Source organism: Hyla sarda, chromosome 4, assembly GCF_029499605.1.
Source record: "Hyla sarda isolate aHylSar1 chromosome 4, aHylSar1.hap1, whole genome shotgun sequence".
Classification (NCBI taxonomy): domain Eukaryota; kingdom Metazoa; phylum Chordata; class Amphibia; order Anura; family Hylidae; genus Hyla; species Hyla sarda.
In genome coordinates this window covers 184,385,023-184,412,041 of record NC_079192.1, presented here as the reverse complement: position 1 = coordinate 184,412,041, position 27,019 = coordinate 184,385,023, and the positions used below count along the sequence as shown (strand labels likewise).

Here is a 27,019-nt window from a genome sequence, read left to right as displayed (position 1 = left end):
CACATCTGTGATACCTGCCGGCAGGAGTCCCGCCAGCAGGTATCGGGAACATTTGCACAAGTACTCGTGCAAATTTCCAGTATCGGAAATCGGGACATCCCTAATCTGAAGCACAAGATTTAAAAAAAAAAAAAAACAAAGGAAGTTCTTCCTTTTAATGTGATGGCATATCACTAAGACAGAGTTGCCCAACAAGGGAGCCTCTGGCTCTTTGGCTGTCCGAGTATGCTGGGAATTGTAGTTTTGCAAAAGCTGGAGGCACCCTGGTTGGGAAACACTGCACTATGAGAATCAAGTAGGCAGACTGCTGGTTTTCCACGCGGAGTGGCATTACTAGCTATTTACCAATACAGGACTATACTGTAGCTCCCAGCATAGTAGGTGGTCCTTTGTGTAGAAAAGCAGTTAAGGGAACACAGCGCTGAATCAGCTAAGCAGCCCATTCTCTCTCTAAATCTCTGAGGATCCACTGGTAAAACCCTTTGTAAAGCTATACCCAAAGTTTATGCCAAACTTTAATATTGAACAGCTAAATCATACACAAAAACAATTATTTCAAATTTATTTTAACTGCAAGTCATGTGTAGAGCTCAACATATTAAGTTGTTTTAGCAGCCATGAAAATACTGCAGCCTGACAAATATGGGTGTAAAAGTGTTAAGCAGTGACAATGGGAAAAGTGAGTGACTGTAGGGCTCAATGTAGGCAAAAATTAAACATTTTTCCAATAATACCTTTAGGCTGGAATGACACAAGCAGTTTTTGATGCACTAAGTATATCTGCATGTTAAACTCCAGCCTTAAGTAGGCAGCATTCCTGCATCCACATTGCTGACATCATTAAACATGATTTTTCGTTAAATTACAATGTTGTATGTTCTAAAGAAAATATGTACTTATTGGCAAACATAAAACTGTATTGTTAAACAAAAACACTGCTACAAAATTAAAAAGAGAATCCCACATTTATTTGTGGCTGAATGAGCTTAAGGCTGGAAACTGTTAAGGCTGGGTTCACACTATGGAATTTCTGAATGGAATCCTGTTTTATAATTCTGCTCGGAAATTGCGATGCAGCAGAGACCTGTTGCTGGCAATGGGATTACGCTGCACAGTGCACAGTCCGTCGCCAAAAGAATGGTCTTGTCCATTCTTTAGCTCCAGAGACATTGCAGTCTATGGGAACGGCAATGTCCACACTGTCCTAGCACCGACAGATTCAGAATTTTTCCGTCCAGAGCTTCTTAAGAGTGAACCTAACAGACATTTTATTAATAGTTTGATTTCCTGATGCTTTCCTTTTTTTTTATCTAGTTGATGCACTCTGTACATATTTATAAACAAAATAGCAAACAGTAACTAGTACATTAATAGCACTATAAAATAACACTGGCATCATTGGGTTAACTAAATCTATTTTCTATAAGATGACTTACAAATATGCATAAAGAAGAAAAAAAAAATATCAAAAAAGGTTTAAAATTCCCTGCAACATCTTGTGTGGATTATTGGACTCACTGTGTAATAGTCTAACTACAATAACCTAGTGCTCTGTGCACAGTAAGAAAAACAATATACATATGAAATGAACCGGGGGCCAATACTGAGCTAGTTCTGGACTTGTAAAGCCATAGGCCATTCAGTAACATAAAATTTATAAAAAGTAAATAGGCAGCAAAGTGACCTCTATGAAAAGGATTAAAAACCTCACATAATACTCTGAGCAAGAATACAATACTAAACCACAAATAAGGCTCTAGGTTGTGTTTGGGCTGTGAAAGAAACAGACCTCTTAGTCAAGGTCTGAATCCTGTATTACTGGTCCCTGGCAAATAGAATAATCCCACATCAATTTGTTCTTTATGACTGTTCTTGCATAATTCTTACAAAACATATAAGTGCCATGAACAAAGACACTATGGGATTACCATCAGATTTCTGTAAATCTCGACAATGATCATACATTAGGCAGCAATAACCTCTTAAAATTCATGTGTCTTAAACACTGCATATAAATCCCAGGGATAAAATAAAAAAAGAAAAATAGTGTTGTCATCAATGTGAGGCAGAATTAAGACAGAAAAGTCGACGTGTCCTCTTCTCGTGTTTCAGAAAGTCAGTTCACAATAAATTACTTTTGTTCTCAGTTATGTTCTCCACCCGCTGAAGCCCTACAAAAGGGCGAGGTTCCCGGATCACTGGAGAGATGGATCAATCACTCTCATATTTAGAATTCATCATGCCTGACCAGTGCCTCTCCAAAATCTGTAGCCTGGCTACCCACGAATAAGTCATATTTATCCACAATCTCCTCTCGCGTGAGTTTTCCATCCTGTAATGTAAATACATGCCAGTTTAAGTAGTAAAGTATCGATATCTGAGATTTTAATTCAAAGAACACATTTTGATCCATAAGACGGTTATAAAAAGTAAAGTCAGTGAACAGTAAACAGTACGTGATAGGACTGGCCTCTATGGAGAACATCACCGTTATGTCAAACCAATTTATGTACAGTAACCCCCTGACATGCGATTGCCCCGACATATGATGGCCTCTCAGAGGCCATGGCATGTCGATGTCAGCATCGACATACGATGCTTTTATATGTCGGGGCCATCTCATTAAGTGCTATCCGACAGCGCAAAATGCTTAAGCTGCTGTCGGATAGCAGTTTAAGCATATCGGACAGGTTCACTTACCTATCCCCGCTGCTCCAGGTCCACTTCGAGATACTCCGGCGCCTTCTGTATCTTCTCCGGGGTCCGGGCCATGCTTTCCGGCGTCGTTATTACATCCCGGCACAGCAATGTAGTAACGTCACCAGAAAGTTAGGCCCAGACACCGGAGAAGATGCGGAAGAATCCGGAGGATCCCGAAGAAGACGCCGGAGCAGCGGGACAGCATCGGGAGCCCCTGGGACAGTATCGGGAGCGGTGGGGACAGGTGAGTATTAAATGCACTTTTCACATTGCACGAATCCTTCAATATACGATGGATTCGACAAACGATGGGTCGTTTGGAACGAACTACCATCGTATGTTGAGGGACCACTGTAAGAAAATGCATTGCTGGGAGTTGTAGTTTTGCTAATACTAGGGGAGATGTGAGCAGACAGATTGTTACATCTCCTCTAGCATTAGCAAAACGACAATTCCCAGCATGTCTACACTGTCAGGGCATGCTGGGAGTTGTAGCTTTGCAACAGCAGCAGAGACAGAATTTGGAGACCACTGCCATGACTATACACATAAGACCAGTCAATAGCCCTGCAGCATGTAATATTGCCAGAGACTACAACTCCCAGCATGCCCAGACAGCCAAGAGCATGTTGAGAGTTGTAGTTTTACAACAGTGGGATGCACCCAGTTTGGAAACAATGCTCTATATGGCCCAGGCTTCCTCCCTCCCCTGCTATTGTGGCTCCAGGTTCAGCTGATGCTCAGTGCCGCTGCTCCAACCACAAACAAAACGGTCTCCCCCGAACCAGACCCCCCCCCCCCCCCCCGCACTCCACCGACACCTGGCCGCTGTCAAGCGCTGCTCAGCTGCACTCGATGGGACCGGGACATTCTGCTTACTCCGCCGATGCAGATCACAGCTGCACTGACTGTTTGTTTGCAAGGTTGCTGCGCTCACACAGGCAGTATGTGTCCCCATCTACACCGCACCCAATGCAGTGGCTATCTCCTATACTGGATACCGGCATGCTTTACGGCCTGTATCCAGTATGTTGCAAAATCCAGACTAGTCTGTCTGTATAAAGACAGACGACCGCTAGTGGCGGCTATTTATAGTTTTAACTTTTGGGGAAAACTGAAATTTAAAAAAATACATATATAATGAAAAAAAGGCATCTTCGGATTAGTTCTGTAAAATATCAAAAGTATTTTTTACAATGACAGTGCCTCTAAGAGCTTCTTATGGTGCCTGTAGCAACAGATCCTCAGTTTTCAATCAAAGCAGGTATAAAATATATGAAGTCAGATGACATCAGAAGTTACAAGGGCAGAATTTATGAATGACCTTTGTGTACATTTTGACAAATATTGTAGCAATTTTTTTGATCAATTGCTAATCTTTGCAAAGATCTGAATTTTCCAATGTTTGGCACAAAAAAATGAAAATGATGTGCAACAATTTGTGACTTGGCATCCGTTTTCTGCATTTATAAATCCCTCCCCAATTGTTTTGTTTAACTGAAAATCAATAAAAATTATTTGATTTAAAAAAGAAAAAAAAGTCAGTGGTGAACAATATTTTAAACACTCTGTATATTATCGTGTTCCAAAGATATACTGTTACTTCTTCAGGGAATGGGTGGGGTGTTTGGGCGTTTCCATAAAGAAAAGAAAACTACATAACTGAGTAATAAAGCATTTATTCCCTGTTTCTGCTCTTCCTGCAGTCGGTAAAAGGTTAATTCCCCTCATAAAACATATTTTAAATATAAAATATAATGTAGTGAAGTGTGTGTAATGTGTGATATCCTCATTCATGTGCACCAGAAACTAAAGAGCCCCTACGCCCCTTTTTAACAACTGTTACCTTGTTTTGATCCGATTCATAAACAAGGTGGCGAGCTTCAGCTTCAGCATGGTCATAGTCAGAGGGTAGAATCCAGTCTTTGGTTTCCTCTTTATCCATTTTGCCATCACGGTTCTTGTCTCTGAACTCAACAAACTGTTCTCTCTCCGTTCTCACCCACTCTGGCTCTTCAGCATCTCCATCATGACTGTACATATCACCTACAATTTACAGAAAGTGAATAAAAATCTGTTAGGGTAAGTTTTCTAATAATAGCTGATCTACAACATAGGAAAGTGGATCAGTGCTTGCTACCTTTCATTTACATAGGGGAATTATCGGATGGGGTCTGATGAAAGCATTCTTACAAATTGTTTGTTTAAACCCTCTCCTCCTATCGACAATTTGTAAGAATCACATGTGCTTGTGACAAACAGTGATTTTAACATAAGCATAAAAGATGCAAGCAACAAACAAGCACATTCTTATTGGTTAGCAGACCGCTGGTGTATTTATACAGGTAAATGATCAGAAACAAGCATTAGTAAAAACATTTGTTTGCCCGACCACAGGCCCAAGTAAAAGGGTCTTTAAATAAGTTTTATTTTTTATTTAGCAATGTAAATGAATAACTAGTTAAGACCCTTCCAAAAGAATATGAAGTCAAAATATTTTAAAAGGAAACTGACAGCGGGTTCACACACGAGGTTTGCTCAAAGTCAGCTATTAGCAATGGAGGCTAATACAACAGGTATCTCCTGAACCGGCCACAGATCCAGGTAAGTGATACTCTTTGTAATCTGGCATGTTTGGTTTACTGCAGGTGAATCGGCTGTCCGTTTCCCTTTAACAGTGTATGAGCCTGTGAAATATTGTTTTTGCCGCTATATATCCCATTATGTATTTACGTGTAGACTGCTCACCTATATATTCATTCAGGTCAATCACGCCATCACCATTTTTGTCAATATCTTCCATTGTTTCCTATATGGTAGTAAAATAGAGAATTTTTAAGAAACAGTCACATTCTGATGTTTTATTTTTTTGTATATGCCCAGGCAACATAATAAAAACAGAGACTCTACTCCCCTCCCTCGCATCCTCTGATATTAACGCCCAGTCTCCGCAGCCGCTGAATGGAGCTGCAGACAGCTCATTATTTTGCCGCTCAGCCAATCACTGGCCACAGCGACATCCAACCCGTCAGTGAATGGCTGAGCGATGATGTGACTTACTGGGTGTCAATAACGGAGGAAATGAGAAAGGTAAGAAAAAGCCTTTTTGTTTTATTATGCAGCCTATGGAAAAAAATGGTAAAGAGGTTTATCCACTGAAAATTTTAAGTGTTTAGTCGGAAAATCTTGCATATGCTTAAATGGGCCTCTTTCAATATTACATTTCCCTATTCAGTAGTTGCACAGAGCTGCCCCCATGATAGGACCCCCTTCAATGTTTCTTAATATTCATACAGTAGAAGTAAAACATTTTATAAAGGCCTGCTAGAACTGACCAACACAACTATATCTTTCATGTAGTCATACTCTTCAGGGTGCAGGAATGCTGTGAACTCCTCTTTTGTAGCAATGAGATCACCATCCTTATCGGCCATTTTAAATCGCCGCTCATCTCGAACCATCATCTGTTTATAGTTGAAACTGTTGTCAGGATCTGGATCATCTGGGAAAGGAAAGCAACAATTAAAGGCTGAATAGAATAGACTGGGCTTAATGATCCATGACCAAACCTGAAGCCTAAATTGGGAGTTTTATTTTTATTTTAGGCATGCTATGTAACTATTACAAGGTCACTGTGCAGGAAGGAAGTGGAAGGGGTGTTTAACAGTTTTTTTACGATTTAAGATTACGACTGATTTTTTTTTTAATCCCATGAAGGTTTAACAAGCTGGTTTTTTTCATCTAAACAAAGTATAAGCATACATCCTTTAACGACCATGGACGTCTATACTCGTCCATGTGCCGTTAACGGGGTATGGCGCAGGCTCTTGACTCGAGCCCGCGCCATACTGGCCAGCCCCCAGCTGATTCTTGTAGCTGAGGGCCGTCGTTAATAGCTAACATGCGGTGATCACTGTGGACAGATATTAACCCTTTAGATCGCCGCTGTCAAAACTGACAGCGGTGTCTAAAGGTGCCTTTATCCCATGTGGTCCAGTACCTCTCGTCCTACTACAGCTCTCCCATTGGTAAAGCCTGGCAGGACCAGGCTTTATCAATGGAGCGCAGATCACACAGATCAATGTGGTATTATGAAACCACATTGATCTGTATGAGGAATCAAATGATTCCTCCTAAAAGTCCCCTAAGGGGACTAAAAGTGTAAAAAAAAAAAAAAGTTTTAAAACACACATTAACCCCTTCCTTATTAAAAGTTAAAATCACCCCGCTTTTCCTAAATTCCATCTAAAAAAATATGTAAACATAATAAAAATAAACAATTAAGTAAATGTCTGAACTATAAAAATATATTGTTAATTAAACCGCACGGTCAATGGTGTAAGCGCAAAAAAATTCCAACGTCTAAAATAGCATATCTTTGGACACTCTTTACACCATAAAAAATAAAAAGCGATCAAAAAGTCAGATCAAAACAAAACGTCAAAGACCATTGCAAAATATGAGCCCTCATATAGCCCCGTACGTGGAAAAATAAAAAAAAGTTATAGGGGTCAGAAGAGGACAATTTAAAAAATATAAATTTTCATGCATTTAGTTATGATTTTTTCCAAAAGTGACAAAATCAAACCTATATAAGTAGGGTATCATTTTAATCGTATGGGACTACAGGATAAAGTGTCATTTAAAAAAAAAAAAAATTACTGCGTAGAAACGGAAGCCCCCAGGTTATGATTTTTAAAAGGTAAGGAGGAAAAAACGAAAGTGCAAAAACAGAAAAACGCTTGGTCCTTAACCCCTTAAGGACCCAGCCAATTTTCACTGTAGGACACGGCCTTTTTTTGCACATCTGACCACTGTCACTTTAAACATTAATAACTCTGGGATGCTTTTACCTTTCATTCTGATTCCGAGATAGTTTTTTCGTGACATATTCTACTTTATGTTAGTGGTAAAATTTTGTCGATACTTGCATCATTTCTTGGTGAAAATTTTGCATTTTTTTTTACTTTGAAGCTCTCTGCTTATAAGGAAAATGAATATTCCAAATAAATTATATATTGATTCACATATACAATATGTCTACTTTATGGTTCCATCACAAAGTTGACATGTTTTTACTTTTGGAAGACATCAGAGGGCTTCCAAGTATAGCAGCAATTTTCCAATTTTTCACAAAATTTTCAAAATCTAAATTTTTCAGGGACCAGTTCAGTTTTGAAGTGGATTTGAAGGGCCTTCTTATTAGAAATACCCCCACAAATTACCCTATTATAAAAACTGCACCCCTCAAAGTATTCAAAATGACATTCAAAAGGTTTGTTAACCCTTTGGGTGTTTCACAGGAATAGCAGCAAATTGAAGGAGAAAATTCAAAATCTTCATTTTTTACACTCGCATGTTCTTGTAGACCCAGTTATTGAATTTTTACAAGGGGTAAAAGGAGAGAAATCTTCCTAAAATGTGTAACCCAATTTCTCTCGAGTAAGAAAATACCTCATATGTGTATGTCAAGTGTTCGGCGGGCGCAGTAGAGGGCTCAAAAGGGAAGGAGCGACAGTGGGATTTTGGAGAGTGAGTTTTTCTGAAATGGTTTTTGGGGGCATGTCACATTTCGGAAGCCCCTATGGTGCCAGAACAGGAAAAAAAAAAAAAAACATGTGGCATACTATTTTGGAAACTACACCCCTCAAGGCATGTAACAAGGGGTCCAGTGTTTGATGACTTTTCGTTAAAGTTGGATGTGAAATAGATTTTTTTTTTTTCTCACTAAAATGTTATTTTTCCCTCAAATGTAAAATTTGGACAAATAGGACAAAATGCCCCCAAAATTTGAAACCCCATCTCCTGAGTATGGAAATACCCCATGTGTGGACGTCAAGTGCTCTGCTGCCACACAACAATGCTCAGAAGAGAAGGAGCGCCATTGAGCTTTTGGGAAAAAAAAAAATTGTTTGGAATGGAAGTCAGGGACCATGTGCGTTTACAAAGCCCCCCGTGGTGCCAGAACAGTGGACCCCCCCACATGTGACCCTATTTTGGAACCTACACTCCTCACAGAATTTAATAAGGGGTGCAGTGAGTATTTACACCCCACTGGCGTTTGACAGATCTTTGGAACAGTGGGCTGGGCTGGGAGTTGTTGTTTTGCAACAGCTGGAGGCTCCGTTTTGGAAACACTGCCATACAATACGTTTTTCATTTTTATTGGGATAGAGGGGGGAGGGGGGGGGGGGAGACAGTGTAAGGGGGTGTATATGTAATGTTTTACTCTTTATTATGTGTTAGTGTAGTGTTTTTAGGGTACATTCGCACTGGCGTGTTACGGCGAGTTTCCCGCTAGGAGTTTGCGCTGCGGTGAAAAATTTGCCGCAGCCCAAACTTGAAGCAGGAAACTTACTGTAAGCCTGCCCGTTTGAATGTACCCTGTACGTTCACATATGGGGGGGGGGGGGGGAACCTCCAGCTGTTTCAAAACTACAACTCCCAGCATGTACTGACAGACCGTGCATGCTGGGAGTTGTACTTTTGCAATAGCTGGAGGCACACTGGTTGGAAAACCTTCAGTTAGGTTCTGTTACCCAACACAGTATTTTCCAACCAGTCTGCCTCCAGCTGTTGCAAAACTACAACTCCCAGCATGTACTGATCGCCGAAGGGCGTGCTGGGAGATGTAGTTATGCAATAGCTGGAGGTACGCAACTACAACTCCCAGCATGCCGAGACAGCTGATTGCTGTTTGGACAAGCTGGGACTTGCAGTTTTGCAACATCTGGAGGGCTACAGTTTTAGAGAACACTGCAAAGTGATCTCCAAACTGTGGTCCTCCAGCTGTTGCAAAACTACAATTCCCAGCATGCCCCGACAGCAAACAGTTTGGGCATGCTAGGAGTTGTAGTTTTGCAAGACCTGGAGGGCTACAGTTTAGGGACCACTATATAGTGGTCTCAAACTGTAGCCTTCCAGCTGTTGCAAAACTACAACTCCCAGCATGCCCAAACAGCTGTCTGGGTATGCTGGGAGTTGTAGTTTTGCAACATCTGGAGGGCTACAGTTAGAGACCACTGTATAATGGTCTCAAACTGTACCCTCCAGATGTTGCTAGGCAACTCACCGGCTTCCGTCGGATCCAGCCGCACGTCATCGCCGCCCGCCGACCTCCGTCGCCCGCCCAGATCGCTAAGTGGTTCTTCGGTGCCGGTCCCCGTCGTTTCCCCGTCCTGCCCTGGCTATTGTGGGTGGGCAGGACAGGGAAACGAAAGTTAATCCCCCCCCCCGATCTGCTATTGGTGGTCGCGTCTAGACCACCAATAGCAGGGATAGGAGGGGTGACACCCCTGCCACCTCACTCCTATGCCTTCAGGAGGATCGTGGGTGTCTTAGACAACCGCGATCCCCCTTATATTCCGGGTCACTATAGACCCGTAATGACCCGGAATCGCACAAATCGCAAGTGTGAATTCACTTGCGATTTGCCGCGATCGCCGACATGGGGGGGTCTGATGACCCCCCTGGGCGTTTGCACGGGATGCTTGCTGAATGATTTAAGCAGGCATCCCGGTCCGATCCCCGCCCGGTGCGCGGCGGGGGCCGGAATTCTCCATGACGTACGTGTACGTCATGGGTCCTTAAGTACCAGGGTGTCATGACGTATGTGTACGTCAAGGGTCCTTAAGGGGTTAACTCTAGACACTTATGATCAGTATAAGTATAAGTTATGGATGCCAGTCTGGTTAAACAAACTACTGCATAGGAATAGAGAACACTGTGTACAGCTATACAATGTTAATACAGTAACCCCTCGAGATACGAAGGCCTCGACATACGTTATTTTCAACATATGATGGCCTCTCAGAGGCCATCGTATCTTGAAAGCAGTATCAACATACGATACTTTTTGTCGGGCCATCATGAAAATAAACGGCTCTCCGGTGGCACTGGTTGCTGCTTCAATTGCGGAGCTTCAAATCTCCCGGGTATGTCATGTGACGTTACATCGTCACATGACATTGCCGCGTCACACTGAGTCACTCAGTGACTGTCTGCTGCGGGCCGAGTGGTGAGTCCTCTCCCCGGCGCATTAATCTCCATGCACATTAACCCCCGAACCTGTTAACGATCATGAACGTGTATACACGTCCATGTGCCGTTAACGGAGTATGGCGCGGGCTCCCGACTGGAGCCCGCACGATACCGGCCGGCCCCCAGCTGATTCCTGTAGCTGGGGGCTGGCGTTAATAGCCGACATGGCCGGCTATTAACCCTTTAGATCGCCACTGTCAAAGCTGACAGCGGCATCTAAAGGAAGCTTTGAACGCTCCCTGGTGGTTCAGTGGGGTGGATTGCGCCCCCCCGCAGCACAATTGCGGGGGGGAATCCACTGTGGAGGTAGCTGGAGGGCTTACCTCTGCTTTCATGCTGGCTGCTGTGCTCTGAATGATAAAACCTGGCAGGGCCAGGCTTTATCAATAGAGCACAGATCACACAGAGCAATATGGTTCTATGCAACCATATTGATCTGTATGAGGAACCCAATGATTCCTCCTAAAAGTGTAAAAAAAAAAAAATTATTTAAAGTTTTAACACACACACATTAACCCCTTATTAAAAGTTTAAATCACCCCCCTTTTCCCAAATTCCATATAAAAAAATATATAAACATAATAAAAATAAACATATGTGATATCGTCGCGTGCGTACATGTCCGCCCTATAAAAATATATAATTAATTAAACTGCATGGTCAATGGTGTACATGCAAAAAAAAGTCCAAAATAGAATATTTTGGGTCACTTTTTATACCAGTTTTCCATAGAGATATGTACTCAACATATGATGGTTTCAACATACAATGGTCCTCCCGGAACCAATTACCATCATATGTTGAGGGACCACTGTACACTCATATCCAGTCTCTCTTTTCACTGCTAGCAAATAAAATGTGCAACAATTCTCATTATTGTTTTATGCTTCCTCAATTTTAAATTGCACTTTTCAGGTCTTTAGGGCCTCACACACACTGTCCCAGGAACCTGACCGGTTAGGAGAACAGCATTTAAACCAAAATACTGTTTGTGAACCCAGCAGGATATGACCTGTGGCTGTGTAACAAGTCACAGCCGCAGGAAATAAAATTAACTTTCTGGTGCGGAGAGTGAGAACAGAATTGAACACTTTTCTCCTGACCTGTCATGCCCAAGGACCTGACAGGTTTCCTTTTATATGCTAATTCAAGTTTTTTACTTTAAATGACACTTTTTTCCCCCAGATGCACAACAAGGCAAGGGTTCACACATAGAAGATTTATTAAAACCTGTGAAGTTGAAAAAGTGGAGTGGTTGCACATAGCAACCAATCAGATTGATTATTTTAGTTTTCAGAGGCTGTTCTAAAATAGACACAATCAGATTGGTTGTTAAGAGGGGCCATTTGCTCCCATTTTCCTGTGCACAGGTTTTGATAAATCTCCCCAACAGTATTTTGTTAGTTTTTTTTTTATTTTTAACAAAAACCAGTAATGTGCCCAAAACACAGAACAAAAAGGGTAGAAATCTTTCCACTATAGTTTTTCTCTGTGTCACTTCCACTGCTGATTTTGGCAAAAAAATACTGATCAAAATACTCGCCATGAGTCCAGTCTCATAATTAAATGTCAACTGTTTTATAAATGGACTTTACTTTGTCAGCCCAGGCACTTCACTTCCCGTCTCCCTTACCAAGGTAAGTGCCATAGGTGACATTTCTGTACTCTTCCCATGATATCAGTCCATCTTGGTTCATGTCAAACTCCTGCCATTGCCGCTCCACGTTGTCGTACACATATCTCCTTTGAGCTTTCTTGATCCATGCTGTGAGCTCCCCCTCCGTCACAAACCCATCATTATCCAAGTCTATTTTACTTACAATCATTCTACAAAGACAAAATGGCACGAATAAAGGTGATGCAACAAAGACAAGCACCTACCGAGTATGTAACCATAAGTGGCATTTTTATATTCCTCCCAAGACACCAGGTTGTCACCATTGAGATCATGACCCTTCCACTGTCGCTCAACGTCCTCATAAATCCACCTCTTCTGTGCAAATTTTATCCAATCCCTTAGCTCCTCGACTGTTACAAGACCATCCTTGTCTGCATCTATCTTACCCACAATCTTTCTGTGGGGCCATGGCAGCACCCAACAAGAAAAGAAAGAAAATGTTAGAAGGCAATGAGTATGGTACTGTAGGGACAGTAAGGAAGAACAACTAGTTGTAAGTGACGATATCAAGCACAGAAGAACACATAGGTCAGTTTAGCTTTAGCTGACTATATGTTTTCATATCGTTACTTAACCAGTACAGAGTGTTACTTGTCTAAATATTAGTACGTGAAGAAATTAGTTATAGAATTATTATTCTATAAAAGCATAGTTAAAGGAGTAGTCCGGCGTGCATTTTTCCCATTTTATCTCGTCCGGGCTGCAAAATAAAAGAAAACAAACTTTCTCTTACCTGCCAACGAGCCCCCGGAGCTCCGGTATACTCCGGTACAGGTGTTCGGTCCCCGGGCTGTATTCTTCTTACTTCCTGTTAGCCCGGCACGTCACACGGAGCTTCAGCCTATCGCCGGCCGCAGCGATGTCCCGCCTCAGCTGGTGATAGGCTGAAGCTCCGTGTGACGTGCCGGGCTAACAGGAAGTAAGAAAAAAACAGCCCAGAGTACCGGAGTGTACCGGAGCTCTGGGGGCTCGTTGGCAGGCAAGAGAAAGTTTGTTTTCTTTTATTTTGCAGCCCGGACGGGATAAAATGAGAAAAATGCGCGCCGGACTACTCCTTTAAACAATACATTTAGATTAGCCAAACTGTTATGGTGCGGGAGACTGATTAAAACAAGCCCTACCTTGCCTGGATCCGCCCGGCCGTTCGTCCGCAATTGTGGTTTTATTCCATGTGTATATCTTGCTGTAACTGGCATGGGCGGGGCTTCTGCACTGACATCAACGCCACTTATGAATATTCATTCCCCCTCCCTCCAGCTCTCCCTCTCTTCGCCGCTCCTAACTGGAGGGAGGGGGGGATGAATATTCATAAGCAGCGCTGATGTCAGTGCAGAAGACCCGCCCGTGCCAGTTACAGCAAGATATACACATAGAATAAAAGTACAATTGTGGGCGAACGGCCGGGCGGATCCGGGTAAGGTAGGGCTCGTTTTAATCAGCGTCTCCCGCACTATCCACCAGTACTGTGGATAGTGCGGGAGAAAATATCTGACAGTTTTCCTTTAACAAGTGCACCCATGAGCTAAGATAAGCTGAAATGTTGCTTCAGAAAGTATTATTGTAGATGTTTTGCTCCTCAATAAACTACTACTCACCTGGACACTATAAAGTGAATACCAGGGGTTGAGACACTTGTTAAGTTAGAGGATATATTACTGTAAGTTACTTTAGGGCTATACCATTTTTTGTCTGCAGGGGTTCATGGTACCAGTAGAGTTAAGAGAAATATTAAATACATGTAATTGATAAATTAAAAAATAAATAAATAAATTTAAAAAAAACTGTGTGCTATTCTTCCGTATGCATAACAATAAAACTAGACAAACCTTTTTATACATAATCAACCAAAATATTATTGCATTTATATTAAAAGCTGCTTTAGACTAGTAGTTCATTTTAAGCTGAGCTTGAATCCTAAAAGGACAGTATATAGGTCAGGTATGTGTAAAGATAGACCTCAAAAACATCTTAACTTCAGTAATGTTGATTCTAAACAATTATTATTGTGACTATAATTCAACTTGAGGACATGTAATTCTTTTTACACCAATGTAAATCTGTTCTACTGTTTGCTTAATATGGTATATATTTTAGAATATATATACTCAGAGTGGAGTGCTCATACCCCAGCCTTTCCTTGCTCTCCTCTGGTGTCAGCTGGTCAAAGGTTTTGGCTTCTTCTGCTCCAAGAAAAGCATCATGGTCATATTCAAAGTTTTGCGAGTCATCATGCATCTTCTCACTCAGTTGGGGGTCATGATGAACACGATCTTTCTTTTCAGTAGGTTTGGAAAGTGCAGAAGACGCCCAAAGGCCAAGGCACAAGAAGAGGTAAATGTTTGCCATTGCTTGCTGAGGTGACCTAGGGAACAATCAAGTTATGTTAGTGATGTTAGTATTCTTTACTAATTGAAATTTTAAGTAAGCAACAATTGTTGTAGGAAGGTGTAACACTATAAGGTTCACATAGCATCAACTGAAGTTAAAGGGGTACTCCACTGTAGAACATCTTATCCCCTACCCAAATGATAGGGGATAAGATGTCTGATCGTGGGGGTCCTGCCGCTGGGGACCCCCGCGATCTCTCCTGCAGCACCCCGCTTCATGAGCTGCATGGAGGGAAGATCGCTCCATGGCTGATGACTGGCGATACAGCGATCTTCCCTCTGTGCAGCTCATGAACGGGGGTGCTGCAGGAGAGATCGCAGGGGTCCCCAGTGGCAGGACCCCCGCGATCAGACATCTTATCCCCTATCCAAAGGATAGAGGACAAGATGTTCTTCGGTGGAGTACCCCTTTAAACATTGTGCAGAGGAACAGTAAGGAAGTTACTCATAGCAGCTCACAATCCTACTTTAGCTTTTTTTAAATAAGTGATGTGATTGGTCGCTATGGACAACTGCTCCACTGTTCCTCTGCAAAGGGTTTGATAAATCTCCCCCATAGAGCAGTCAGGAGTCCATGAAAGCCCTGTGACAACCCCAACGTATGGGATTTAAAAATAAATAACTAGTATATTGCCACATTTTTCTATTCTGTCTGACTGCTTCCATTTTTTGAAAGGACACTTATTTTCCTGTCATTAAATAGCTTAGGGTACCCTGATCACACCCCTCTACTGTTTCTAGATATGCCCTCTTGTTCCTGAAATATGAGGTTTATAGTTTTTCTGACAATTCTGGGAATTACTAAGATGGACGTGAACTTAATTTTAATAATGCAAGACTGCAAGTGAATATTAGGTGATAGGCAGAATTACACAGTCGGGGGGGGGGAGTGCATGCTTAACACCAAAAGGCGTGTATACCCAACATACACCCCAAAACTGTATAATCCTGCCCATCAGCTTATGTTCATGTCTATTCTTAAAATAGAAACTCTGCCCATCCCCCGCGATCTCCAGTGTGGCACCCCAGTCATCTGTGCACAGAGCAAACTCTGCTACGGGCCGGATGACTGGCGACTACAGTATCCACACTCCCTCCATTCAAGTCTATGGGAGGAGGCATGACAACTACATAACAGCCGTCATGCCCACATACACGAATGGAGGGGGCGTGGTGCGACGTCACGAACGCGGAGGTCCAAGCTTCCGTGTTTCGGCCCTCCGCCGCCAGCTCGGAGGTTGCAGTGGTACCCAGCGGCAAGACCCACCGCAATCAGACATCTTATCCCCTATCCTTTGGATAGGGTATAAGATGTTTTTCGGCAGAGTACCCCTTTAAACCATTTCATGATGATAACGTAACCTCATTTTTGGGGGGCGGGGGGGGGGGGGGTTGGCCACATGTCCTCTTTAAATAAGCCTTTAGGATATGAAAGAAGCAATCTGAATGGTTGCTATGGACAACTGCCCCGCTCTTCCTCTGCACATGATTTCATAACGAGTAACAAGTATTTCTTTGGAAGTAAAATAGCAGGTTACAATACATTTCACTAGCACATAAGGGCGGAGATTTATTAAAACTTGTCGAGAGAAAAAGTTGCTGAGTTGCCCATAGCAACCAATCAGATCGCTTCTTTCATTTTTCAGAGGCCTTTTCAAAAATGAAAGAAGCAATCTGATTGGTTGCTATGGGAAACTCACCAACTTTTGCTCTGCACGGGTTTAGATAAATGTCCCCCCTGGTGCCCACATTCCACAAAATTACATAGAATGTTGTAAAGGAAAGGAGTCAAAAAATCTTCTGCCCTAGGTTACAATTCTGATTAGACACAAAACAGCAGTGCTCCATTATTCATCTGCTTCCAAATGATGATGTTACAAGGACACATCCTGGTGTATTGTTATCCCATAGCTGCCTATGACATCCCTACACACAGTGGTTGGCTCTCTGTATCACTAAAACACAAGAAGCAACAACTCCACAGAACTGCATGTAAATGCCCAGTGTGAACACCACGCTATTGCCGCCCGTAACACACAGCTCTACAAAGCCAATATAACCCCGGTTATAATGCGGAATGCCGGAGAGCTCCCTGTCCCGTTACCTTAACTGTACTCGCTGCTCCGCCCGTCCTGCCCTCACACGCCGACACCGGAAGCAGCTGCTCTCCTTGGTAGGCGTGGCTTCCTGCGCCAACGTTGCCCGGATAGTGCACGCTCATTGGCGGATGTCTGGGGGTGGGCGTGTCAAGTTCACTGGTTGGTTGGAGAGCGCCACGTCCACACGGGAGCGCGCAATGATGGAGTGTTCGAGGGTGGGGCCTGGGCGCGTTCACGCCTGGCGGGAGATTTGTGGAGCGGTGTAGCTCCGCCCTCTCTTGGTGAACTCTTGTGTTTCCCAACCAGTGGGCCTCCAGCTGGTGCAAAACTACAACTCCCAGAATGCCCGGACAGCCTTCGGCTGTCCGGGCATTCTGGGAGTTGTAGTTTTGCACCAGCTGGAGGCCCACTGGTTGGGAAACACTGCGAATGCCGTTATTTTTATCTAGTGCAGTATTGAATAATAAAGGGGCTTTCTTGGTGGATACATAAATGTATGTTCTATGGGGGCCCTGCCCATGGTGTGAATGCTCTATTGCAACTTATGGGAATGTTCACACAGGGTAAAAGAAACTAGATGACTTTCCATTTATGGACATTTATCAACGGGTTTAGTCAGGTTTTCTTTACTATAATTGTCGCAAAATTGTCGCAGCTGCGACCGCGATTTTTCGTGCGACATTTTGACTGGAAAGCGAGAAAAGCAAGTTTTCCAAAAATTAACTACGTAGTAATCATTTTTAAATGGACTACGGGTAGTCAGGTATTTATTAACTGCGACAGTCACAACTGCGCAAAAAAAAGTCGCAACAGGGTTAAAAATTGACTAAATTTACTCCAGCTCAAGCATGGTGCAGAAAAAGCTACTACCAAAGTAAAAAAGGAAAAATTGCTTACGTGAAAGAAAATTATCAACAGGCTGAAACCAGTTGATAAATAAGTCACACATAAGCAAAAAAAAAGTAAGGAAAAAATTACTAAAAAAAAGAATACATAAGCAAACATTGATAAATGTCCCTCATTGACTTCAGTGGAATGTTCTAAAAACAACATTTGGGTATGTTCTCATAAGTATCATTTTTCAAACTCGCAGTGTGTTTCCCCGCTGTGAGTTTGAAAGGGGCGGGGGTCTCCGGGGCTGTCTGCAGCAGGTTCTTGGCTGCGGATTTGATTTTAGTGGCCACGTTCTCGTGACAGAAATTCCGAGCAGAATTGTGCAGAATTTATTGCTCATTCACACAGCAGAATTTCCACATGTGGAGTACCGCAGCTGAAATTTGGTTTTCTGCGGTCCGGAAAAAATGTAAGTCTGGTCTTACATTTTTCTGGACTTCGGCTGCAGAATCCCATTGTAGTCAATGGAGCGGAAGCCGCTCAATCTATCACTGTTGAACTAAATAAAATCTCTTTTTACTGAAATGCGGGATCTGTGCGGAAATTTCTGCACAAATTCAGCACCAATTCTGCATGTGTTTAAAAACTGCAGAATTCTGCACCGAACCAATGTGGATGCCGAACTGATGCAGATAGGCGGAATTTCCGTTGTGTGAATGCGGCCAATGAGAGCCTTCCCTTTTCAAACTCACAGCGTGAAACACACTGTCCCTGATTTATCAAAATGTGTGAGAGTCTCTCTGTTTTCTGTCTGTTTGTCTGTCCCTTCATGCGTCTTTTCGTTGTCCTTCTCTCTTTGTCCTTGTGTAGTCATCTTGGCTGATTGCTTTGTCATCCTGATCTGACCTGAACACTGCCCTTACATTATTACTGTGGTTTTCTTTATGTCGAATTTTCTTCACTCTGAATGCCTAGGGGGATTATTCCCCCTCCCTACTTGCTCCTATCCCTGCTCCCTTCCGTTCCTTTTCACCTACCTGCCCTGGCAAATAGATGGCTTTCTGACGACCACAAGTTTTTGGTTTCATTGCAGATTTATTGCAGTTTTGCTGTATTCTTCATATTGTCCTGCATAGTCAGGTCTTGTGTTTCATTATTATTTGGGCCTACCAGGGCACTGATCGATGTATAGTTTGTTCCCATCTGCTTGTATTTATTGGGTTTTATTAATAAACTTTCTTGAATTTGAAAAAAAAAATGTGTGAGAGAAAAAATGGAGAGATTTTTCACACAGCTGAAATTCCGCTTGCAGGTTTTTTCACTACAGAATTCCACAAGCGGAATTTTGGCTGTGGGATAAGTTATGTGTGACCGTAACCTAGGAGGAGATTTATCAAAACCTGTCCAGAGGAAAAGTTGTGGAGTTGCCCATAGCAACCAATCAGATCACTTCTTTCATTTTGCAGAGGCCTTGTTAAAAGTGAAAGACGCTATATCATTGGTTGCTATGGGCAACTCAGCAACTTTTCCTCTGGACAGGTTTTGATAAATCTCCCCCTAAGTGTATAGAAATATTGCCATGAGGCAAAAGTGATTTGACCTGTAATTACAATTGAGGTGTTATATGAAGAATTGAAGTCTTTAACCCCTTAAGGACAAGGTTTTTTTTCCATTTTTCCACTTTCGTTTTTTCCTCCTTACCTTTAACAAATCATAACTCTTTCAATTTTGCACCTAAAAATCCATATGATGGCTTATTTTTTGCGCCACCAATTCTACTTTGTAATGACATCAGTCATTTTACCCAAAAATCTACGACGAAATGGAAAATAAAATCATTGTGTGACAAAAATGAAGAAAATCACCATTTTGTAAATTTTGGGGGCTTCCGTTTCTACGCAGTACATATTTCGGTGAAAATGACACCTTCTATTTATTTTGTAGGTCCATACAATTAAAATGATGCCCTACGTATATAGGTTTGGTTTTGGTGTACTTCTGGAAAAAATCATAACTACATGCAGGAAAATGTATACGTTTACCATTTTTGTATTGATCAGACTTTTTGATTGCTTTTTATTCATTTTTTCATTATATAAAAAGTGACCAAAAATACACTATTTTGGACTTTGGAATTTTTTTTGCACTTATGCCATTGACCATGCGGCTTAATTAAGGATATATTTTTATAATTCGGACATTTCCGCACGTGGCGATACCACATATGTTTATTTTTATTTACACAGTTTTTTTTTTGTTTTTTTTTAAATGGGAAAAGGGGGGTGATTCAAACTTTTATTAGGGAAGGGGTTAAATTATCTTTATTCACTTTTTTTTTTGTAGTGTTATAGCTCCCATAGGAGGCTATAATACTGCACACACTGATCTTTTACGTTGATCAATGGTTTCTCATAGGAAACCATTGATCGATGATTCTGCCGCTTGACTGCTCATGCCTAAATCTCTGGCACTGAGCAGTAATTCGGTGATCGGACACCAGGAGGCAGGTAAGGGGACCCTCGTGCTGTCCTACAGCTGTTCGGGATGCCGCGATTTCACTGCGGCGATCCCAAACAGCCCGCTGAGCTAGCCGGGGGTTGTTTAGTTTCACTTTAGACGTGGCGATCAACTTTGAACGCCTCGTCTAAAGGGTGCGTGGCACCTCGATCAGTGCTGCACGCTATTAGCCACGGGTCCTGGCCATTGTTAGAGGCCGGGCCCGACTCGAACGGGAGCGAACTCAGGGCATACAGGTACGCCCTTGGTCCTTAAGGGGTTAAAGTGTACCTGTCATAAGCAAAAATGTTTTATATAATGTAGATAACATTATATGTATATTTGTTTTTGTGTCTGTTTCTGTGTCTCTGTTCAGAGACAAAATACAGGAAGTGAGGAAAAAAATGTAAAGTAGTTCACTTTGCGGTAAAGCTGGCAATTTATTTTTATTCTATGTGTCAATATGATTAAAACAGTCAAAAAGTTTTGACAAAATAAGTAAGTTAAAAATGTTCCTATTCTGACCTGTATAGCTTTTTTATTTTTCCATATGTGAGGCTGTATGGGGGCTTTTTCTAAACAGTGAAACTTTTTTGACAAAATAAGTATGTTAACCCCTTGAGGACGGAGCCATTTTTAAATTTTGCACTTTAGTTTTTTCCTTCTCTCCTTCTAAAAATCATAACGCTTTAAATTTTTCACCTACAGACCCAAATGGAGCTTGTTTTTTGCACCACCAATTTTACTTTGTAATACTATCAATCATTTTACCACCAAATGTACGGGAAAACCAGAAAAAAAATATTTGTGAGGCAAAATTGAAAAAAAAAGCACCATTTTGTAACTTTTGGGGGCTTCCGATTTTACGCAGTGCACTTTTTGGTAAAAATGAGACCTTCTATTTATTCTACAGGTCCATACGATTAAAATGATACCCAACTTATATAGGTTTGATTTAGTTTTACTTGTTTTAACTTTTTGTAAGAACATTTTTTATTTTTCCTTATACGGGGCTACATGAGGGCAAATTTTTATTTTTTTTTTGCGCCGCTTTTATCTGTACCATTTCTTATGGGACTTTTTGATCAATTTTTATAAAACATGTTTTGGGTATGCAAAGTGACAAAAAAATCCAAATTTTGGACTTTGGAATTTTTTTATGTGTACCCCATTGACCGTGCGGTTTAGTTAACATTATATTTACGCGGCGATACCACATATGTTTATGTTTATTTTTGTTTACTTTTTTTTATGGGAAAAGGGGGGTGATTCAAACTTTTATTAACTTTTATAATTATTTTTTTTTTTACACTATTTTAGTCCCCATAGGGGACTATAACATGCAATCCTTGGATTGCATACATTGATCTGATCAATGCTATTCCATAGCATAGCATTGATCAGTGTTATCTGTGCTCGATTGCTCCAGCATGCATGGCTAGCTGGGAGCATCGAGCCACAGATCGGATGGCGAGGAGGCACGTAAGCACCCTCCCGCCGTCCCCTCAGCTGATCGGATCATTGCGGTTTTACTGTGATGGTCCTGATCAGCTCCGCTGAGCTGCTGGGATCATTTTAGTTTAGTTTTAGATGCTGCGATCAACTTATTTTCTGGCCCCTATAACCTCTGAATTTTTCCGTATACGGGGATGTATGAAGGCTCATTTTTTGCGCCGTGATCTGTAGATTTTATCAATACCATTTTTTAATGGGACTTTTTGATTGCTTTTTATAGCTTTTTTTATTGCTTTTTACAGCTTTCTTTTAGTTTACACTTTTTAAGTCACGGGGACTTAAAAAGTATAAAATAAAAAAAAGCTATAAAAAGCATTTATATGAAATCATTAGATTGCATTTACTGTATAATGCTATGACTATGCATAGCATTTCACAGTATGATTGGCTATCCACTGATATACCCTAGCTATGCCAGGCTACATCATTGAATCGGTGATCAGGTGGCAGGAGGCAGGTAAGGAGACCATCCTCTGCCATTTAGCTCACGGAACTCCTGCGATCACATCGCAGGGGTTCCGTGCGCTCCACTGATCTGCCGGCATCTTCCACTTTCACTTTAGATACTATGATCAGCATTGATCACGACATCTAAAGGGTTAAATGCCAGTTATTGGTGGGACCGCCGCTGCCCGGCATAAGCAGTGAGTGTGAGGCTACTGATAGTTGCCGACACTTGCTGTTCTGAAGCGAGCGCAGCTCTTGCGCTCGCTTCAAAGCCGCTTAAAGGGGTACTCCGTCTCTAGACATCTTATCCCCTATCCAAAGGGGATAAGATCGTGGGGGTCCCGCCGCTGAGGACCCCGTGATCTCTCCTGCGGCCCCTGCATCGCCAGTCATCAGGCAAGGAGCGAAGCTCGCTCCATGACCAGATGACAGGGGGTGCTGCAGGGGCCCGGAGGATTGTGATGTCACGGTCCGCCCTCTCTTGACATCACACCCGCCCCTTAATGCATGTCTATGGGCAGGGCCCTGACGTCACGATCCTCCAGCCCCTGCATCGCCAGTCATGAAAAAAAATATTGCCCCACTAAATTGTGCCATTCCATTCCATTCTAAAGAAAAATTGCCCTACAAATAATTTTTTCTGGCATTCTATGATGAATTAAAACATGTCAGTGAAAAGTACAACTTGTCCCATAAAAAATCTGTGCTAATACAACTTTGTTAATGGAAAAACAGTGAAGAGGAAAAAAGTAAGCCACATATACTTGGGTAGAGGTTAAATGGGGATGACTTACAGTTCCAGAGCGAGTGTGCCAAGAGTGGTACATTTTAAAGTAAACAAAAGAGAAAATAAACTTTTTCTCATTTATAATGCTGCATAACCCTGCAAGGGCTGGCATCTTAGAACAACCTCTGCCAGGCTGTGTTCACACTGCCAAACTGCAACTAATTACCCTATTCTCCCACTGGTATAATTCATAAGGGTACATTCACACGTTCAGATCTTATGTGAGTTTCCCACTGCGGCTTTAGGTCGGAGTGGGTTTTCCACAGTGGAAAATCCTCAGCAGACCCCATTGAAGTCAATGTAATCTGCTGTGGTAAACCGGCTGCAGCTTAAACCCACAGCAGGAAACTTGCAGAAGATAGGTTGGTGTGAATATACAGTAATGCTTCTTTAAAAAAGGCCTATGCCAACAACAGTGCTTCTTTGTAGCAAATTTTTATTAGAATATCATCACTTACTACAGAAAAGGGCAGAAGGGGCGATTACAAACATCTATTGGGCAGACGGGCCAAATTGCTCTTATCTGCCAACACATTCTATATTATCTACCAAATTCTGACTTTTGGTCCTTGGAAACACCATGGAGATATGGAGATGTATAACTAGATAGATAATTAAATGAGTTTTTTGGGGTAAAATTACTGAGCCGGAAACCTTGGGTCTGTACCTTTTGTAGTGGTGGCACCAGGTTACTGCAGTGGAGCTCTCGTTCACTTATGGGATCTGCAATGCAATACACCAATGTACAGTGCTGAGGCTTCCCGCTCCCGTACATTGTTTACTACATGGCTGGCCCGAGCAGCAGATCAGTGGGGGTATTGGATATCGGCACCCTGCCAATCAGCTATAGATGGCGTATCCTGTTGATAGTCCTTCAATAATTTTGTCTTGGCGGCGATTTGATCACAATGTACAAATATATGAGTGCACAGAACAGAGATTTTTCTAGTGATCAATGGGGAATCCTGTACGTCTAGAGGAAAGAAGTTTTTCCCATCATCACAGAGATTCTTTACTGTTAGAGCAGTGAGACTATGGATCTCTCTGACACATGATGTTGTGATGTCTGACTCAATAAACAAGTTCAAAGGGGCCTGGATGTTTTTCTGGAAAAATATGACAGGTTATGGACACTGGATTCATGGGGATAGGACATTGAACCCGGGATTTCTGGATTGGAATTGGGAAGGAATTTTTCCTCTGTCATAGGGTAATCGGCATCAGCCTCATGTTTTTTTTTTCCAATGGATGAACACAGTAGGGTTTTAGGTTTAACTCGAAGGACTCTTGTCTTTTTTTTTAACCTTACGAACTGTTACAAGAAAAATCCCTTGAGTTAATATATTTCCCCTAAAATGAATAAATCCCAGTAAACAATCCAATATCATGAAATAGCACACTGACATGGTATTTCAGAGGAAAAAAGCTCTCAAAGTGTTACCGTTATTTCATATGGATAAAAAAATGCTCAGAATTTATTGTCAGTGGCAGACCCCTTTGTCTAGAGCAATCACATATTCACCTCTATGATAGGTGGTTGACATGTTTATTCCAACATAACACAAGGTTTTGCATTCAGAGCAGTGTTTCCCCTTCCAGGGTGCCTCTAGCTGCTGCAAAACTACAACTCCCAGCATGCTGAGAGTTGCAGTTTTGCAACAGCTTGAGACACTCTGATTCAGAGGTTTACTTTTCCTGTGTTCTTTAGTCAGACCACACCTTTCCACTTGTTATATCCTATCATGTAGATAAGGGATAACTTTCTAAAATGAGAATACCCCTTTAAGACATGGAAAGCGTGTCCCATGAAAAAAGGGTGCAAGAGCTGGCACCTTCACTAGTCGTAAGAACAACGGGGTCTCAATGTAGTTTTGCTTGTACTTTAAAGATTTTATTTTCATGAGAGCAAGGTGCTGTTAAAAAAGGGCATCTATGAGACGTTCATGAAGGGTTAAAGCAACAAATGCATGAAAAAGGGACCACTAAATATGATTCGTCTTTCTGAAACCAAATTCTGTACATTTTAAATGTAGATTTGTTGTGGATTTTCTGCTACAGATTTTGGTATGGTATTTACAAATGAAAAAATAAAATAATTGCATTTAACCCCTTAAGGACACAGAAAGTTTTGGCTTTAAGGACACAACCAATTTTATGCGTTTTCCTTTAAGAGACCTTAGGCTCGGATTCCACTTGTTTTAATTTTTTTCTGTCAGTTTTTGGAATACTGCCACTGCAGTAATTGAGCCAAAGTCAGAAGTGGATCCAAAAGGCTAAGTTTCTACTTGTTTTTTTGTGCTGCGTTTTTTCGGTTGAAAAAAAAAACGCCTGAAAAAACGCCAGTGCAATTTCCTGCGTCTGGCGTTTTTTCTGGTGTTTTTTCATTTGTGTGGAAATTGCACCTTGGCAGTTTTTTTTGGTACCCAAAATTTGTTGGGTACCAACAAAAAAACAAAAAAGGATGCAGCAGTGATGGAAAAAATTTATTGAACGAAATGTATATATTTTATAACAAAATTGTTATTATTTTTTTTATAAAGTGTGTGTGTTTCACTTTTTTTTCTCTATTTTTTACATTTTTCAGGTAGTACTACTACTCTCAGCATGGAGCACACTGTTCCATGATGGGAGTAGTAGTACCTGTACTATAGACATATCGCCCTGCTTGTCAGTCCTGACACCCGATGCGATCGTCCATAATATAGCAGATATGCGGCTCTATATGCGGCCGGTGATGTGAATAGAACATCACTCATTCATATTTTCTGCCCAGAGTTGTGATTGGCTGGATGGTTACAGCCAATCACAGCTCTGAGGGAAATATGAATGAGTGGCCGGTCGGAGTGCAGAGCAGAGATGCGAGCGCTGTATACAGCCGCTCTTCATCTCTGCTATAGACAGGACGATCACAGCAGATGTCAGTAGTTATACCCGCTGTAATCTGTTCTTACCTGCAAGTACTACTACTCCCAACATGGAGCACACTCTGCTCCATGCTGGGAGCTGTAGTACTTGAATTAATAGACAGATTGCAGCGAGTGCAACTTCTGACACCCGCTGCGATCTGTCCATTAATGTAGGTACTACAGCTCCCAGCATGGAGCAGAGTGTGCTCCATTTTGGGAGTAGTAGTACCTGCAGTTAAGGAAAGATCACAGCGAATGTCACTACTGACACCCGCTGTGGTCCTCCTTGTTACGCCTTGCGCTCCGGGTCCCCGCTCCTCCCCGGAGCGCTCACGGCGTCTTTCTTCCTGCAGCTCCCCGGTCGGCGCTGACCGGGAGCGCTGCTCTGCCATGCCCGTTGGGGATGCGATTCGCACAGCGGGACGCGCCCGCTCGCGAATCGCATCCCAGGTCACTTACCCGTTCCCGTCTCCTGCGGTCATGTGCTGGCGCGCGCGGCTCCGCTCTCTAGGGCGCGCGCGCGCCAGCTCCCTGAGACTTAAAGGGCCAGTGCACCAATGATTGGTGCCTGACCCAATTAGCTTAATTGCTTCCCACCTGTTTCCTGGCTATATCTAGTCTCCTCCCTTGCACTCCCTTGCCGGATCTTGTTGCCTTGAGCCTAGTGAAAGCGTTTTTTGTGTGTTTATACCCTGTGTACCAGACCTTCTGTTATCTCCCCTGACTACGAACCTTGCCGCCTGCCCCCGACCTTCTGCTACGTCCGACTTTGCTTCTGCCTACTCCCTTGTACCTCGCCTATCTTCAGCAGCCAGAGAGGGGAGCCGTTGCTAGTGGATACGACCTGGTCACTACCGCCGCAGCAAGACCATCCCGCTTTGCGGCGGGCTCTGGTGAAAACCTGTAGTGTCTTAGAACCGGTCCACTAGCACGGTCCTCGCTATCCCTCTCTGGCACAGAGGATCCACCTCCTGCCAGCCGGCAGCGTGACAGTAGATCCGGCCATGGATCCCGCTGAAGTTCCTCTGCCAGGGGTCGCTGACCTCCCTACGCTGGTCGCCCAGCAAGCTCGTCAGATCGCCCAGCAGTCGCAACAGATAGCGCAACAAGATCACCAGCTGTCGTACTTG

General features: G+C 42.5%; 1 protein-coding gene across 2 annotated transcripts; it reads right to left on the bottom strand.

The window, feature by feature from the left end:
- Positions 1–1,294: 1,294 nt before the first annotated feature.
- On the bottom strand, positions 1,295–17,050 carry CALU (calumenin). Of its 2 annotated transcripts, none has more exons than XM_056573071.1 (7): positions 16,910–17,050; positions 14,544–14,780; positions 12,622–12,815; positions 6,036–6,202; positions 5,449–5,509; positions 4,547–4,746; positions 1,295–2,332 (listed from the first exon to the last, which is right to left on the bottom strand). In XM_056573071.1, the coding sequence occupies exons 2-7, from the start codon at positions 14,762–14,764 to the stop codon at positions 2,228–2,230; spliced, it is 948 nt and encodes a 315-aa protein (XP_056429046.1). In that variant the 5' UTR covers positions 14,765–14,780; positions 16,910–17,050; the 3' UTR covers positions 1,295–2,227. The 2 variants fall into 2 exon arrangements, with proteins under 2 accessions (XP_056429046.1, XP_056429047.1); XM_056573072.1 differs by lacking the exon at positions 12,622–12,815 and adding an exon at positions 12,374–12,567.
- Between the last annotated feature and the right edge of the window lie 9,969 nt (positions 17,051–27,019).

Coding starts and splice junctions, on each gene's coding strand:
- CALU (XM_056573071.1), bottom strand. CDS start 14,764: ATGGCAAACATTTACCTCTTCTTGTGCCTTGGCCTTTGGGCGTCTTCT. Junction 6,203..12,621: donor CACTTATGGTTACATACTCG/GTAGGTGCTTGT, acceptor TTCCTTTCCCAG/ATGATCCAGATCCTGACAAC. Junction 5,510..6,035: donor TGAAAGATATAGTTGTGTTG/GTCAGTTCTAGC, acceptor ACTACCATATAG/GAAACAATGGAAGATATTGA.